A 17293-nucleotide genomic window follows, 5' to 3' on the forward strand; every position below is an offset into this window, starting at 1 on the left:
TTTCGGTAATAACTTGAGAATGCTTAGGCGGAGGATCTTGAAACTTCATAGGGAGGTTGATCGCGACCAGCAGATGACCTCTATTGATTTTGAGGTCAGTAGGTCAAAGATCAAGTAAGTTCAGCTTTGACATTGGCTTAGTTCTGTGACAAGGCCATATTGTGGGGGTATAATTCATCACTCCTGTGACAACTCTAGTTTTTCCAGATACTTCAGTTTCTCCATCAGTTTTCATCATTTTTCCTGAAACTTGGACTTTTCTATTCTTTTTTCAGAAACTGCAATTTTTATAGCTTATTAGGTTTGTATTGATAGATATGCACGCGTTGTGCTGCAGAAATATTGCAAGACTTTAAGTGGGCAATATTATTCTTTGAAAATATGAGTGCATATTTCTCAATGCAATAATTCTTTTATTATATATGTTTCCTTACTTAATATTTTTGTAGAAATGGTATGAATTTGTTCTTTAACATAAGTAAAGTTGAACGAGAAACATAAAAATGATGTTGTAAATGATGTCACACACCCAATATGAAAATATAAAATATATATATATAAAAATATGGACATCTATGGTCATGTTATAGTTAATGAAAATCTGATTTGATAATCTTATTTATCCAGAAACTGCAATTTTTCTCATTTTTCTAGATACTACAATTTCTATATTAAAGTCCCAAAACTGAGATTTTTCTCACATTTTTCCAGAAACTGCAATTTCTCTTACTTTTCCAGAAACTACGATTATTTTCTTCCGAGGATGGAACAATTTTACGAACAGACTGTGCTATAGAGACCTTAGTAAAGGAAGAACTGATATTTAGTGGGTCATCTGTGATTCTGGAATATGTAGAAAACAACTCTGAGAAACTTGATGATATATCTGTATATAAGATATCTTGATGTCCGACCTGACAGTTTACCTGAAAGCAATATATGGATTTAATGATGTCAGATGTGTAATATATTGCCTGTTCTAAGATCGGTTTAAGAGAAAGTGACTCTTCTAAATGTATATTTTTCATTCTGTTTCAAATTTTGTTGTTACTGTGAAATCCATTATTTTCTTGGACATGACATTTCGTGGTTTGAGATATAATTTTGTGGATTTTATATTTTTGAAGATTAAAAGAACGGGCATTTATTTGTTGTTGTGGAACGGTACAACTACTTAATCCATGTAAATTAGTCCCCCATAAAAATAAGTGTTTTTACAGTATACTGATTTAGATAATAGAAGATATATTGATTCTTCATGTGAGGAAGCCATCCAGCTGGCTTACGGAAGGTCAGTGGTTCTACCCAGGTGCCTGCTCGTGATGAAATAATGCACGGAGGGGCACCTGGGGTCTTCCTCCACCATTAAAAGCTGGAAAGTCGCCATATGACCTATCATGTGTCAGTGCGACGTTAAATCCAACAAAAAAAATATATATATTGTTTATGTAAAACAGACCAGGTTCAAAAAACAAACACTATCTTTACAAATGTTTGTGATGTTGAATATGAAAGAACAATTAAATGTTTATTAAATGCAACAACTTACAGATGCACTATTCTTTAATTTTCAAAGGAAAAAATCACCACTGAATCACTGTGAGTACTATGTTTTGCTTGCTCTAGATGAAATATGTGAAAGTAATTTTATAGTGAAATAAATTTCATAGTTCACTTTTAACTACCAGTCAGAATAGTTAGTTCGTGTCAGTCTGATTTTATTATTCGCCTGAAGGGATGTGTTATGTTATGACGCCGATGTTCATCCGTCTATCTGTCCAGACGTCCATCTGTTAGCAATTTCATATCCGCTCTGTAACTCTCGAACCTCTTGAAGGCTTTCAAAGAAACTTAACACAAATGTTCACCACATCAAGACGATGTGCAGAGCATATGTTTCGGATGGCTTGCTTTAAGGTCAAGGTCACAGTTAGGGGTCAAAGGTCATATGACTTTGTTTGGTGTCTGCTCTTGTAATGCTTAAAGGATTTTAAAGAAACGGCACAAATGTTCAACACATCAAGACAACATGCAGAAGGCATGTTTCGGATGGCTTGCTTTAAGGTCAAGGTCACACTTAGGGGTCAAAGGTCATACCTGAACCCCTTGAAGGATTTCGAAGAAACTTGACAATAAATGTTCACCACATCGAGACAACATGCAGAGGGCATGTTCTGGATGACTTGCTTCAAGGTCAAGGTCACACTTAGGAGTCAAAGGTCATATGACTGTGTTTCGTGTCCGCTGTGTAACTCTTGAACTTCATGAAGGAATTTTAAAAAAACTTGGCACAAATGTTCACCACATTGGAATGAGGTGTAGAGTACATGTTCTCAATGGCTTGCTTCAAGGTCAAGGTCACACTTAGGGCGTATATTGCTCCGCATTGCGTTGCTTTTGTTTTTAGCTCACCTGAGCAATGCTCATGGTGAGCTATTGTGATCACGCTGTGTCCATTCTGCATGCGTGGGCCATCCGTCGTCAACAATTGTGTTTAAAAGACATCTCCAAAACCACTGAATGGATTTTGATGAAACTTGGCATGGATGTTCTTTGGATGGTCCTCTACTAAATTTGTTCAAACGGTTCCGCTTGGTTGCACATAGCAGAGCTAAAAATAGAAAAATCTTCAAACGACATCTCCACCTAAACCCATGATTCGATTTTGAAATGATTTCATACAAATGGTCCTTATCAACCTCTACCAAGATTGTTCAAATTATACTGATTCATTAAAAAACAATTTTCTGTTGTAAGGAACAATTAAAAATGTCCCTATTTTAGCCATTCTTTGATCTATCTAAAATAATATGGTTGTAACAAACATGGTTATAGAAATTATCAGATGTAAGGTAATCATTTCTATGTCCCAATGTTGAAAAATACATTGAAACAACTTACAGTAACCCAAAAAAGTCATTTTCAGAAGTTTTATAAAACAGATATTAAAAACAACCTGATTGTTAATATATCTCAACCACATCTAAAAGCAAGTGTAACACCTGATTTGATAATCTTTAAGAATGTTGTTTAAGGTCTTCTGGTATAATTTAGTTACCTATTAGGCCATTGAAAAATATATAATCACCAGTTATAAAGAAAATACATATTTATCTCACTATGAATTGGCTGTCAAATTCAATACTGTCAGATCCTATAGTTATAGCTTGTACCAGTGTCACACCTGGGCAGTGGCATAGGATTTTTAAAATTAGGTGTAATTATTTGATTTCTATTGGATTTCATTTTCCATTATGACCATGGAATGAATTATATTGTATTTATAGTATTAAACTATTAACATTTTACTATAGAAATTTGCCTTTATAAACCGTTAGCATAGACAACATACGATTGCAATATTTCACATGATCAGGATAATTACAAAATAAGCAATAAAAAAGCAGGATAATGAAATAAATTGCAGAACTATGCTTAATATAAATTGTCATAAAACTACGAAGACAATTTGAGAATTACAATGCACATTAAATCAACTAACTATATAAATCTGTTTGCTATATAAATAATGCCTTTAAGGAACATGTTCGCTATATGTTAATAACAAACTCGGGCTATAAAGAACACATTTTCTTGTCCCCTGATGAGTTTGGAGGTTACTGTATTTATATAAAAAGTATGGGGTAAGCAATGATTGCGTATGAAGCAATCTCCATTGCATGATATAGACTTCTTATTGCAACCAAATAGACTAGCCAATTAAATTATGTATGTTTGCCAGATTTTCACTACACAGCTTCGTATCTGCGCAAACGCAGCTATGCGCCTGAATGCTTATTTCTGAAGAAATCAATAGGTCATATGACTCAAGGTCACCATTACCTAGAGACTGAAAATGGTTTCCGCTCAAACTAAAGAATACTTTGACCTTGTTCTGCAGATTTCATAGAGTTGTTACTTATGGGTAGTAGGTGACAGTCACTTTGACTGCTTTAGAATCTATTTCCCTATTAAAAAAACCTGGAATCAACTTCCTTCAAATTTCATAGAAAGATTGAAATTTTACATGCTAAGGTGCTAGATGTTGATGGACTTTTCTGATCTAAATATAAAAAGTACCTGCAAACATTATGCATATGTTATCAGTGGCCGACGTACATGATATTCTGTACCTCAAATTATAACCAGGGTCTAAGGTTATAAACTGGGTTTGGAAACTAGTGTCAAAACAAGTCAAAAGATTTCCTGCAGCGATAAGTTATACAGACTAGAAATTGTTATGGATGTATGTGTGACCACTCACCCTAAAAAGTTACTTATGAATGAATAACATGTTTGTTTTTAGCTCACCTTAGCATGAAGTGCTCAAGATGAGCTTTTGTGATCGCCCTGTGTCGTCGTCCGTTCGTCTAGAGGTCACAATTTTGGCCCAATCTTGATGAAACTTGGTCAGAATGTTACCCTCAATAAAATCTTGGACGAGTTTAATATTAGGTCATCTGGGGTAAAAACTAGGTCCCCAGGTCAAATCAAATGAAAAGCTTCTTAACACTCTAGAGGTCACAATTTTGGTCCAATCTTAATTAAACTTAGTCAGAATGTTACTCTCAATAAAATCTTGATAAGTTCGATATTGGGTCATCTGGGGTAAAAACTAGGTCACCAGGTCAAATCTAAGGAAAAGCTTGTTAACACTCTAGAGGCCACATTTATGACTGTATCTTCATGAAACTTGGTCAGAATGTTAATCTTGATGATCTTTAGGTCAAGATCGAATATGGGTCATGTTGGGTCAAAAACTAGGCCACCAGGTCAAATCAAAGGAAAAGATTGTTAACACTCTAGAGGCCACATTTATGACTGTATCTTTATGAAACTTGGTCAGAATGTTAACCTTGATGATCTTTATGTCAAGTTTAAATCTGGGTCATATGGGGTCAAAAACTAAGTCACCAAGTCGAATCAATTGTAAAGCTTGTTAACACTCTAGAGGCCACATTTATGATAATATCTCTATGAAACTTAGTCAGAATATTAATCTTGATGATCTTTAGGTCAAATTCAAATCTAGATCAAGTGGAATGAGAAACTAGGTCACCAGGACAAATCAAAGCTAAAGATTGTTAACACTCTAGAGGCCACATTTATGACTATATCTTAATGAAACTTGGTCAGAATGTTAACCTTGATGATCTTTAGGTCATATTTAGATCCTGGTCAGGTGGGGTCAAAACGAGGTCACCTGGTCAAATCAAAGGAAAAGCTAATTAACACTCTATCAAAGCTAAAGCTTGTTAACACTCTAGAGGCCACATTTATGACTATATCTTAATGAAACTTGGTCAGAATGTTAATTTTGAAGATCTTTAGGTCAAGTTTCAATCTAGGTCAGGTTGGGTCAAAAACCAGGTCACCAGGTCAAATCAAAGGTAAAGCTTGTTAACACTCTAGAAACCTAATTTTAAGTTTGAAACTCATGGGAATTGATCAGAATGTTTGTCTTGATGACTTCTAGGTCAGGTTCGAATCAGGGTCATGTGGGGTCAAAAACTAGGTTACCAGGTCAAATCAAATGTAAAGCTTGTTTACAAGTTAAATTTATGACTGTATCTTCATGAAACTTGGTCAGAATGGTAATCTTGATGATCTTTAGGCCAAATTGGAATCTTGGTCATGTAGGGTCAAAAACTAGGTCACCAGGTCAAATCAAAGGAAAAGCTAGTGAACACTCTATAGGCCACATTTATGACCATATCTTTATGAAACTTAGTCAGAATGTTAATCTTAATGATCTAAAGGTTAAGTCCCAATCTGGGTCAGGTGGGGTCAAAAACTAGGTCAACAGGTCAAATCAAAGTAAAGCTTGTGAACAATCTAGAAGTCACATTCATGACTGTGTCTTCATGAAACTTGGTCAGAATATTAATCTTGATGATCTTTAGGTCAAGTTCGAATCTGGGTCATGTGGGGTCAAAAACTAGGTCACTAGGTCAAAGTAAAGAAAAAAAAAACTAGTTAACACTCTAGAGGCCACATTTATGACCATATCTAAATGAAACTTGGTCTGAATGCTAATCTTGATGATCTTTAGGTATATAGGTCAGGTGAGCGATACAGGGCCTTCATGGCCCTCTTGTTTTATTATACCATTACGCTTTAATGTAGGATATATTAATCCATTCTACACGATTTACAAGGGGATCTATGACATATGTATTTCTTAATTCTAGTAACTTAAAGTTATTGTTTTGAGCAAAAATAACTATTTTAGCTCAACTGGCCACATTCCTTGACTATTGAAATACTTTACTAGAGCTTTCAAAAATGTGATTCATGCCTTCACCTGTACTGCATTGACAACACAGGACCATAATCCAGGAAATTGAAGAGCAATTAACACAAAACCCGTATACACAACTAAGTATCAATATTGATCATTGCTGAAAATTTGGATAAATTATCACAAACATTTCTCTATATATCACATAGAGTGCCAGTTATATTGCAAAAAAACGGCGTTCCATAAATGCAATAATCCAATCGCATATCGGTAAAAAGTCACGTGAAATCACCCAGTCCCCATGTGCTACACTACTTGTTGAATTCCAATATACCTGCGGCCTGCCTTGTCAATGGCCAGTTTCAACTTTGTGCTTGGAAACAACGAATTTGGGACCAGTGATGGAGAATAGCCTCATATCATAAGCATCTGATTGGTTGATTCAGAGGTGAAGCTTGAAATTGTCCAATGGCAAGGCAGTATCCTGAGGCTGATCTCGAAACTCGGTTTTATAAAGTTGAACTCCCGAGTTTTATAACTTCGGAGCCTACTAAAGAAAAGTAAGTGTCATAAACGATGTACGGTATTGAAGAGCTGATATATACGATACACCAATAACTTTTAATGTTTTATGGTTAGTCATTCACACTGCGCATTAGCTAGAATGTATTTCAACATCACGATTTAAGTCGATGTCCGTCCTCTTGTAGCGCTCCGGAAACACGAATAACATCGGAATGGCTACAACTAAAGATCCTAATACAGTCCAGTTCATCCATTCCGTTCCAATATTTGGCACCGACACTAGGGACAAGAAGATAACTCCGCCCACATTACCAACCAATGTATAAAACCCTCCCGTGACGCCCTCTGCCACAGGATACGATGCTTCAGTGCAGATCTCGTAAATCAAAGGAGTTGTTCCGTTGATAAAAATCCCTAATAATATACAAGATGCGTACAAAGATTTCAGGTCATACATTATCACACTAGTGCACAGCAAGGCAAACCAAATACTACACACCATGGCGCACGTGAAAAGTGATATAAGGAATAGTTTCCGTCTACGGTTAAAAAGGTCAGAAAATTTTGCTATAAAAATACCCAAAAAACAACCTATTAACGTATGCCAAAATCCCATCCACCCAGCGTCGATCTGTGTCACACCGAGAGGTTTAAGAACCACGTCCAGATTGGCTATCCATACACCAATAACTCCTATAGGAATTCCACATGCCAGTACGATCAGCCATAAAGAGCCGTTGCGCAAAATTCTGATCAAAGCTTGTTTATAGTCCGTTCTCTGGATTGACGCTGTTATGCTAGGTGGATGTGGTGGTTTAGATGGGAAATAAGCTATCGTTAAAATGAAAGCCAGTCCGGCAAATGCGCTGTGTGTATACAAAAGATTCAATATGCCTTGTCTCAAACTTCCCATGTTCACAACTTCATTTTTGACAGGATGAATTACATATTTAACAGAACCTGTCACGTTTGTAACTGATGTATTGGTACTGTTCTGCACGTGGTCCTGGTACACTGGATCGGGCACCAGCTGTGGGCCTATAATGAACGATAAGGATACTCCCATGTAGTTGAAAAATGAACCAATGGCTGTTGCTACCGGTCTCTCCGCTGGGGGAAACCACACAGCTGCTACAAGAGGAGGGCCTGAAAACGGCATTGTAGTCGCAATACCTTTGATTAATCCGCATACATATGCCGTTACAGTAGCAGTTACTGGTTCAAGGGAGAAGCAACGAATTACGGAACAAAAAAATAGCATTCCTGTACACAGAATCATTGGAAAACGTAATCCTTTGGTATCCATCATCATGCACATTGGAATTACAAGAAACATGTAGCTAATGATGGATAAGTTCGCAACAAGCGCCACGTTGCCATCGGTCCAACCGAAAACTATTTCCGAGGATTCGGCAACAGGCCCCCACGTATTCCATATGATAGACAGCACACAGCAAGTCATACAAAAGACGGCCAATATCCACCATCGACGACCGTAAACACGTGTTTCTGCAGTCAATGGCCTCTTCTCGTCAACCGTAGTCTCCATTTAGTGCATGTGTTTATATTCCAAAATTATAAAATTGTCAGTTGAATTAGAATATTTCATTTATCATTTAGCCAATTTGAATCGCACACTTACCAAATTATTAACTTATACAGAGTCACGAAGGTATTGTATGGCCAAACACGCTGCAAAACTATAGGTGAACAAAGTCCATATTTGTCACTTTTAACATGTTCCTTATTACGTACGATGCATTTTACAGGGATGTAGGAGGAGATAGGAGAGGGTTAGGCGTTATATAGTCGACCTTGTCCCTGTCCCATCCGTCCGGAATTGTCTTCGTTGAATGACTTTCACATACAATATCATTTTAAAACTTTTAACAGATTTTCGGGATCATAAGACAAATTCTAGATCTTATACCAGGTCACATAACACTGACTTTTCTTTTTCGATAAAATTATTTCCTCTTTTTACCTAGAAATTGTCCAAAGAATTGACATTTTCCTTAATATTTATGTTGCCTATACATGCAGTTGACAGAAACTTCACACAAACCTTAGGATTTTAATTCAAGTTTACACATCAAGTCCCACAAATCTGCTTTATACGGGTGTTGTTCCAATAAATTGTATTTTGACAAAATTATCCCTCCTTTTACAATATCTCTGACATCATTCAAATTTTGAATTGGAGTAAGAAAATTGAAGCACAAGTTCATATACCAGATCCCATAACTCTGATTTTGTATCCTTTCTGCACAAAAAGTTCCAGACTTGAAATTTCCTAAAATATTTCTGAAATCTGTATGCACATTGGACCATAACTCTATCATGAATATTTATGATATTAACTCCCCTTTTGCACTTCAATTTTCACATTTGTTTTAACATTTATGTTCCAAGATTGAAAGGTACAGTGAGAAGTGTATAAAAGCATACAGTGAGTACTATTCATTTCTAGCATTAGCTCGTGGATTGAATTGATGGTAGCTTTTCTTCCCGTGTTTGGATACCAAACACCAACCGGACTTCGAGTTGATCTGTTACACCTGTTAAACGATCTAACTTGAGGGGTTTTTTTAACTTCAGAATAATACACGTCTGCCTTTTAGCGGACCCGTAATAACACTATGCAATTTCCGTGCGGATTACGTATTTACGTTGACACACGATCACAAATGTAGCTCATCGGTCACACTCCGGATAATACCGAAGTAGCATACGGAGATTACGTAAATTGCCAGCTGTAATTACGGGTTCCTTATTTTAATCTGGCGATGCTCGATTACTGCACAGTTTCGGTGTAACATTAAATATTGACCCCGTTGAATATTGACCCATGGGTCCTTTTTCAACGTTGAGAATTGACCCCGCCAACATTTCTACATTAAATTTTGATCAAAAGGTCGTTGAAAACTGATCAGTCGTTACATTTTGATCAGTCAATGGGTCATTTTTAACGGTTAGTTAAATTTAAGATAAACGTCGGAGATCGTCTGTTTGTAGAAGAGAAACACACTGGAAAGCACAAGAAACTATAGCAGGCTTGCTGGATAGCTTCTTTAAAAGTAATTTCACAAGGCCGAGGCGGGCTCAAACTGATCTGACAACTTCCGCGAGGTTGGCGAGATCAACTATATGTTGGACAGGGAACTGTTAACGAAAGTTTACCACAATGATCTTCGACAGGTGGGTGGGGTGGTGTCGGACTTCGACAGGCACATCGAGACTTCCACACAGGAAGTATCTTTTACGATCATAACAATGTATTTATAAGGGATATTTCTGTAAATTATAGTGATATCTCTAACACAAAGATATGTATTTTACGTTATAAAGATACATCTTTATGTTTTAAGTATGGAAGCGTCCTAGTGCCAGTTTGAAATATTTTTTATCTCATAATTAGGAGTAGTCTGTGTTCAATTAGGAGTTACTAAGTCCTAATTACGAGATAGTAGAATATGGATTTAATAACTTCCAATCAATAAGATAAAAATATTACAATATCATCATGTTCTAACCTTTTATCAGTTTTATTTTTGTATAATAACAAACTAAATGCACCGACTATTCTTGTAAATACATGTTTTGAATCTTTGACACAATGGAATTAACTATTATGATAAAACAAGGGCCATAGTTTAAGAGTTGTCTAACTTGATTATCTTAATAGGGTTGATCGCTGGGAAGGCTCGTGTAATGTTTCAATCCAATACTTCAAGCGGTTACTGCGATATGGCCTTGATAGTAACTTGCACGCAAAACCTCAACCAGAACTTTTAAGCCGAACAAGGGCCATAATTTGAATTATATTCAAGTAAGAGTTGTCTTACTTAATTATTTTAATATGGATGATCACTGGAAAGGCTCGTGTAATGTTTCAATCCAATACATCAAGTGCTTACTGAGATATGGCCGTGATAGTAACTTGCAAGCAAAATCTCAACCAGATGTTTTAAGTCGAACAAGGGCCATAATTTGAATTATATTCAATCAAGAGATGTCTAACTTAATTATTTTTAATAGGCTTGGTCACTGGGAAAGCTCTTGTTATGTTTCAATTCAATACATCAAGTGGTTACTGAGATATGACCTTGATAGTAACTTGCACGCAAAACCTTAACCAAGGTGTGCCGCAGACGGCGACGCCAATGCCAGGTCGAGTAGAATAGTTTATGTCTTTAAGCGGTGATAAGTTTTGTGATTACAAATCGGCGACGTTTACCATCCAGCATATGCGATCTCGCTAGAAAAAGGCATGCCAAACAGGTCAGAGTTACATGTGCTGAAAGTTTCGGAATGTGCGCAGTACTATCTCATTTTACCGAGTCTTAAACTGTGAATTGTTTGACTTTATCCACCCATATTATATTAGGCATTCGTAACAATAAGTGTTTTATTTTCGGTCATGTAAAGGTAGTGTAACGTTATATTTAGACCCGTCCGCAGTTTACATAGTTACATAGGGGTCATTTTTACAACGTTGAACATTGACCTCATGAGTCATTTCAACATTACACCACCATTACATAACAGACCCATAAAACATAAACAACCAGATAAATACTGCGACTCGAACCAACGACCCTATATCGATGAGAACTTTTGAATTTAACGTTTTTAACACACTTTATTTCCAGTAATACATGTACAAGTTAAATACATACATCATAGTTTGAACAAGATAAGTAGGAAAGGATAAGAATGAAAGACAAATACTCGTAGTCTTATAGAATTCTTCTCCTTTGCGGACAAAATTATTCGTGCAAATACATGAGCTCTTAGTTGTACCGGGATAAGGAAACACTTTAATTGAATATAATTGTAAAGACGAATGTGATAGAAACTAAATAAATACCATTCATGTGTTTTGACGATAAGACGAAAAATAGAAGAAAGGAGAGAAAGAAGGACTAAGAATCTAACGTTGAAGTATGACCCGACTGCATGTAGTTGATCAGTTTTCAGACATCCCGTCCATACATTACACATATAGTCACCAATTTTTAATTTCCCGCCACGAGTGGAGAGGGTTATAGGAATGGTCTCCGTCCGTCTGTAACATTTCGTGTCCGCTATGTATATCCTAAACAACTTGAAGGATTTTCATGAAACTTGGCTCAAATACCTCATCAAGACGATGTGATGAACTCAAGAGTCAATCATGTCGGCTCAAGGCCAAGGTCACAACTCAAGGTCAAATGTTTGAGCCTTCCATTTTGTGTCCGCTCTGTATCTCCTAAACCCCTTGAAGGATAATTATAAAACTTGGATCAAATAATCACCTCGTTAAGACAATATGCAGAACCCATGAGTCAGCCATGTCGGCTCAAGGTCAAGGTCACAACTCGAAGACAAAGGTTTGAGCCTTCCGTTTTGTGTCCGCTCTATATCTCCTAAAACCCTTGAAGAGGTCACTTCTGTGACAAGGCCTAATTGCGGTGGTATAATTCGTCACTCCTGTGACAGCTCTAGTTTATATTTATAGGGATAAGAATATCTGGAGAATTATTGTTGGTCTTATTTTAGTTTAAAGGCTTGTTTTATTTCTTACGCAAAGTCAATACTTTTGTCAGATTTTAACAATATTTGGTACCATAAATATGCTTATTAATGCCAGTCATGAAACCTACGCTTCTGTCTACACTGTTACCTTGTCTCCTCTTCTACCCAGTCTCCTATGCTACCCTGTCTCTCCTGTTGCTTTGCCTCTCCCGAAACTGTTTCCCCTGGTACTCTGTCTCCCTGTTTAGCTTTACCCTGTTTCCCCTGTTACCCTGTCTCCACGTTAAGCTTTCCCTTGTTACCCCGTCTCCCTGTTAAGCTTTCCCCTGTTACCCTGTCTCCCCATAAAGCTTTCCCCTGTTACCCTGTTTCCCCTGTTACCTTGTCTCCCAGTTAATCTTTCCCCTGTTACCTTGTCTCTCTGTAAAGCTTACCCTGTCTCCTCTGTTAAGCTTTCCCCTGTTACCCTGTCTCCCCATAAAGCTTTACCCTGTTACCCTGGCTCCCCTGTTACCCTGTCTCCTCATAAAGCTTTACCCTGTTACCCTGGCTCCCCTGTTACCTTGTCTCCCAGTTAATCTTTCCCCTGTTACCTTGTCTCTCTGTAAAGCTTACCCTGTCTCCTCTGTTTTCCTGTCTCCCGTTTAGCTTTCCCCTGTTGTGACTTTTTCTCCTTTATTTTCCTGTCTCCCTTCGTACTGTCTCCCTGTTACCGTGACTCCCCTGTTACATTTCCCCTGTTACCCTGGCTATTTTGTTACCTTTACCCTGTTACTCTGTTTTCCCAGTTACCTATATTTCCCCTGTTACCCCAGTTACTCTGTTTTCCCTGTTACCCTGTCTCCCCGTTAAGCTCTCTCCTGTTACTCTGTCTCCACTCTTACCCTGTCTCCCTATCAAGCTTTCCCCTGTTACCCTGTCTCTCCAAGCTTTCCCCTGTTACCCTGTTTCCCCGTTAAGCTTTCCCTTGTTACCCTGTCTCCCCGTTAAGCTCTCTCCTGTTACTCTGTCTCCACTCTTACCCTGTCTCCCTATTAAGCTTATCCCTGTTGCCCTGTCTTTCCAAGCTTTCCCCTGTTACCCTGTTTCCCCGTTAAGATTTCCCTTTTTACCCTGTCTCCCCGATAAGCTCTCCCCTGTTACTCTGTCTCCACTCTTACCCTGTCTCCCTATCAAGCTTTCCCCTGTTGCCCTGTCTCTCCAAGCTTTCCCCTGTTACCCTGTTTCCCCGTTAAGCTTTCCCTTGTTACCCTGTCTCCCCGTTAAGCTCTCCCCTGTTACTCTGTCTCCACTCTTACCCTGTCTCCCTATTAAGCTTATCCCTGTTGCCCTGTCTCTCCAAGCTTTCCCCTGTTACCCTGTTTCCCCGTTAAGCTTTCCCTTGTTACCCTGTCTCCCCGTTAAGCTCTCTACTGTTACTCTGTTTCCCTACTGTTTCCCTGTCTCCCTATTAAGCTTATCCCTGTTGCCCTGTCTCTCCAAACTTTCCCCTTTTACCCTGTTTCCCCGTTAAGCTTTCCCCTGTTACCCTGTTTCCCCGTTAAGCTTTCTCTTGTTACCATGCCTCCCCGTTAAGCTCTCTCCTGTTACTCTGTCTCCACTCTTACCCTGTCTCCCTATTAAGCTTATCCCTGTTGCCCTGTCTCTCCAAGCTTTCCCCTGTTACCCTGTTTCCCCGTGAAGCTTTCCCTTGTTACCCTGTCTCCCCGTTAAGCTTTCTCCTGTAATCATGGCTCTTCTTACCCTGTTGCCCTATCTCCTCTGTTACTCTGTTTCCCCAGTTACCAAACAGCTAGTGTTCCACACATTGAGCTTACTAGGCAGATATAACGTGCAGAATGGATAACATCGATTGCAAGACTGGATCACAATACGAATTTTACATGCTAAGGTGTTGGATGTCGATGGACTTTTCCCATCTATATATAAAAAGTACCTGTAAGCATTATGCATATGTAATCTGTGGCCGACGTACGTGATATTCTGTACCTCAATTGAAAACCAGACTCAGAATAAGACCTTGTCAATGCCAAGTTTCAATTTTGTGCTCGGAAACAACGAAACTGGGACCAGTGACGGAGAGTAGCCTCGTATCTCCAGCATGTGAGGTGAAGCTTAAAATTCACCAATGGCAAGGCAGTATTCTGAGGCTGATCTCGAAACTTGGTTTTATAAACTTGAATAAAAATTTTTTGAGGCTGATCCCAAGACTCGGGTTTTTTAAAGTTGAACTCTGCTACGCGAGTTATTTAACCTCGGACCCAAGAAAAGTGTAGTGTCATAAGTGATGTATGGTATTGAAGAACTGATATACGATACACCATTAACTTTTAATATTTTATGGTTAGTCATTCACACTGCGCATTAACTAGAATGTATTTCAACATCACGATTTAAGTCGATGTCCGTCCTCTTGTAGCGCTCTGGAAACACGAACAACATCGGAATGGCTACAACTAAAGATCCTAATACAGTCCAGTTCATCCATTCTGTTCCAATATTTGGCACTGACACTAGGGACAAGAAGATAACTCCGCCCACATTATCAACCAATGTATAAAACCCTCCCGTGACGCCCTCTGCTACAGGATACGATGCTTCTGCGCAGATCTCGTAAAACAAGGGAGTTGTTCCGTTGATAAAAATCCCTAATAATATACAAGATGCGTACAAAGATTTCAGGTCATACACTATCACACTAGTGCAGAGCAAGGCAAACCAAATACTGCACACCATGGCGCACGTGAAAAGTGATATAAGGAATAGTTTCCGTCTACGGTTGAAAAGGTCAGAAAATTTTGCTATAAAAATACCAGAAAAACAACCTATTAACGTATGCCAAAATCCCATCCACCCAGCGTCGATTTGTGTCACACCGAGAGGTTTAAGAACTACGTCCAGAATGGCTATCCATACACCAATAACTCCTATAGGAATTCCACCTGCCAGTACGATCAGCCATAAAGAGCCGTTGCGCAAAATTTTGATCAAAGCTTGTTTATAGTCCGTTCTCTGGATTGACGCCGTTATGCTAGGTGGATGTGGTGGTTTAGATGGGAAATAAGTTATCGTTAAAATGAAAGCCAGTCCGGCAAATGCGCTGTGTGTATACAAAAGATTCAATATGCCTTGTCTCAAACTTCCCATGTTCACAACTTCATTTTTATCAGGATGAATTTTATGTTCAACGGAATCTGTCACGTTTGTAACTGATGTATTGGTACTGTTCTGCACGTGGTCCTGGTACACTGGATCGGGCACGAGCTGTGGGCCTATAATGAACGATAAGGATACTCCCATGTAGTTGAAAAATGAACCAATTGCTGTTGCTACCGGTCTCTCCGCTGGGGGAAACCACACAGCTGCTACAAGAGGAGGGCCTGAAAACGGCATTGTAGCCGCAATACCTTGGATTAATCCGCATACATATGCCGTTACAGTAGCAGTTACTGGTTCAAGGGAGAAGCAACGAATTACGGAACAAAATACTAGCATTCCTGTACACAGAATCATTGAAAAACGTAATCCCTTGGTATCCATCATCATGCACATTGGAATTACAAGAAACATGTAACTAATGTTGGCTAAGTTCGCAACAAGCGCCACGTTGCCATCGGCCCAGCCGAAAACTATTTCCGAAGATTCGGCAACAGGCCCCCACGTGTTCCATATCATAGACTGCACACAGCAAGTCATACAAAAGACGGTCAATATCCAATATCGTCGGCCGTAAACACGTGTTTCTGCAGTCAATGGCCTCTTCTCGTCTACCGTATTTTCCATTTAGTGCATGTGTTTATATATCAAAATTATAAAATTGTCAGTTGAATTAGAATATTTCATGTATCATTTATCCAATTTGATTCGCATACTCACCAAATTATTAACTTATGTAGAGTCACGAACGTATTGTATGGCCAAACACGCTGCAAAACTACAATGTATCTAGATATATAGGTGAACAAAGTCCAATTGCGTTGGGATTTATTTCTCACTTTTAACATGTTTCTTATTATGTGCGATGCATTTTACACGGATGTTGGACGTGGGAGGGGATGGGAGAGGGTTAGGCCTTGTCCCTGTCCCATCCTTCCGGAATTGTCTTCGTTGAATGACTTTCACATACAATATCATTTTAAAACTTTTAACAGATTTTCGGGATCATAAGACAAATTCTAGATCTTATACCAGGTCACATAACTCTGACTTTTCTTTTTACACATCAATGCCACAAATCTGCCTTATACGAGTGTTGTTCCAATAAATTGTATTTTGACAAAATTATCCCTCCTTTTATAATATCTCTGAAATCATTCAAATTTTGAATTTGATTATGAGAATTGAAGCACAAAGTCATTTACCAGATCCCATAACTCTGATTTTGTATCCTTTCTGCACAAAATGTTCCAGACTAAATGTTTCTGAAATCTATACACACATTGGACCATAACTCTATCATGAATATTTATGATATTAACTCCCCTTTTGCACTTCAATTTTCACATTTGCTTTAACATTTATGTTCCAAGATATAAAAGGATACAGTGGGTACTATTCATTTCTATCATTAGCTCGTGGACAGATAAAGTTTTGGGATTGATGGTAGCTTTTTAGAGTCTATGACCTATTGATAGGAAATATTATTTTTTAATTGAGACCTGTGCTCAGTTCGTATTTAAATACTTGATATATTGGCTTCTGGCTGACAGGGATGGAGGAGCTTGTCCTAACCCCCCAATTAAGTGTCTAAGCTGTCTCGACCAAATTTGGCCACTTACAACAGAATACTCGTGGTGAATTTACAGCATAGTCATAGACTTCCAAACACCAACGACTTCGAGTTGATCTGTTACACCTGTTAAACTATCTAACTTGAGGGGTCTTTTTAACTTCAGAAAAAACATGTCTGCCTTTTAGCGGACCCATAATAACACTATGCAATTTCCGTGCGGATTACGTATTTACGTTGACACACGATCACAAATGTAGCTCATCGGTCACACTCCGGAT

At 38.3% G+C, this 17293-nt stretch overlaps 3 protein-coding genes across 3 annotated transcripts in view; 1 reads left to right on the forward strand and 2 right to left on the reverse strand.

The window, feature by feature from the left end:
- The window catches only part of LOC123548549 (AN1-type zinc finger protein 1-like), a 36195-nt gene extending 34501 nt beyond the window's left edge, over positions 1 to 1694 (forward strand). The window contains exon 8 of the mRNA XM_045335896.2: positions 739 to 1694. Within this exon, the coding sequence (XP_045191831.1) occupies positions 739 to 906 (168 nt within the window). The 3' untranslated portion in view covers positions 907 to 1694. The remainder of the gene's footprint in view (positions 1 to 738) is intronic.
- Positions 1695 to 6373: 4679 nt separating this feature from the next.
- Positions 6374 to 8407, reverse strand: LOC123550389 (solute carrier family 49 member 4 homolog). Its single transcript, XM_045338819.2, has one exon. The coding sequence runs from the start codon at positions 8313 to 8315 to the stop codon at positions 6897 to 6899; it is 1419 nt and encodes a 472-aa protein (XP_045194754.2). The 5' UTR covers positions 8316 to 8407; the 3' UTR covers positions 6374 to 6896.
- Positions 8408 to 14647: 6240 nt separating this feature from the next.
- LOC123550388 (solute carrier family 49 member 4 homolog) lies at positions 14648 to 16066 on the reverse strand. Its single transcript, XM_045338818.2, has one exon. It carries the CDS (start codon positions 16064 to 16066, stop codon positions 14648 to 14650), a length of 1419 nt encoding a protein of 472 aa, XP_045194753.2.
- Positions 16067 to 17293: the final 1227 nt, after the last annotated feature.

Source organism: Mercenaria mercenaria, chromosome 6 (assembly GCF_021730395.1).
Source record: "Mercenaria mercenaria strain notata chromosome 6, MADL_Memer_1, whole genome shotgun sequence".
NCBI lineage: Eukaryota > Metazoa > Mollusca > Bivalvia > Venerida > Veneridae > Mercenaria > Mercenaria mercenaria.

Bases quoted from the DNA above. Each gene is read 5' to 3' on its own strand.
- LOC123550388 (XM_045338818.2), bottom strand. From the start codon at position 16,066: ATGGAAAATACGGTAGACGAGAAGAGGCCATTGACTGCAGAAACACGT.
- LOC123550389 (XM_045338819.2), bottom strand. From the start codon at position 8,315: ATGGAGACTACGGTTGACGAGAAGAGGCCATTGACTGCAGAAACACGT.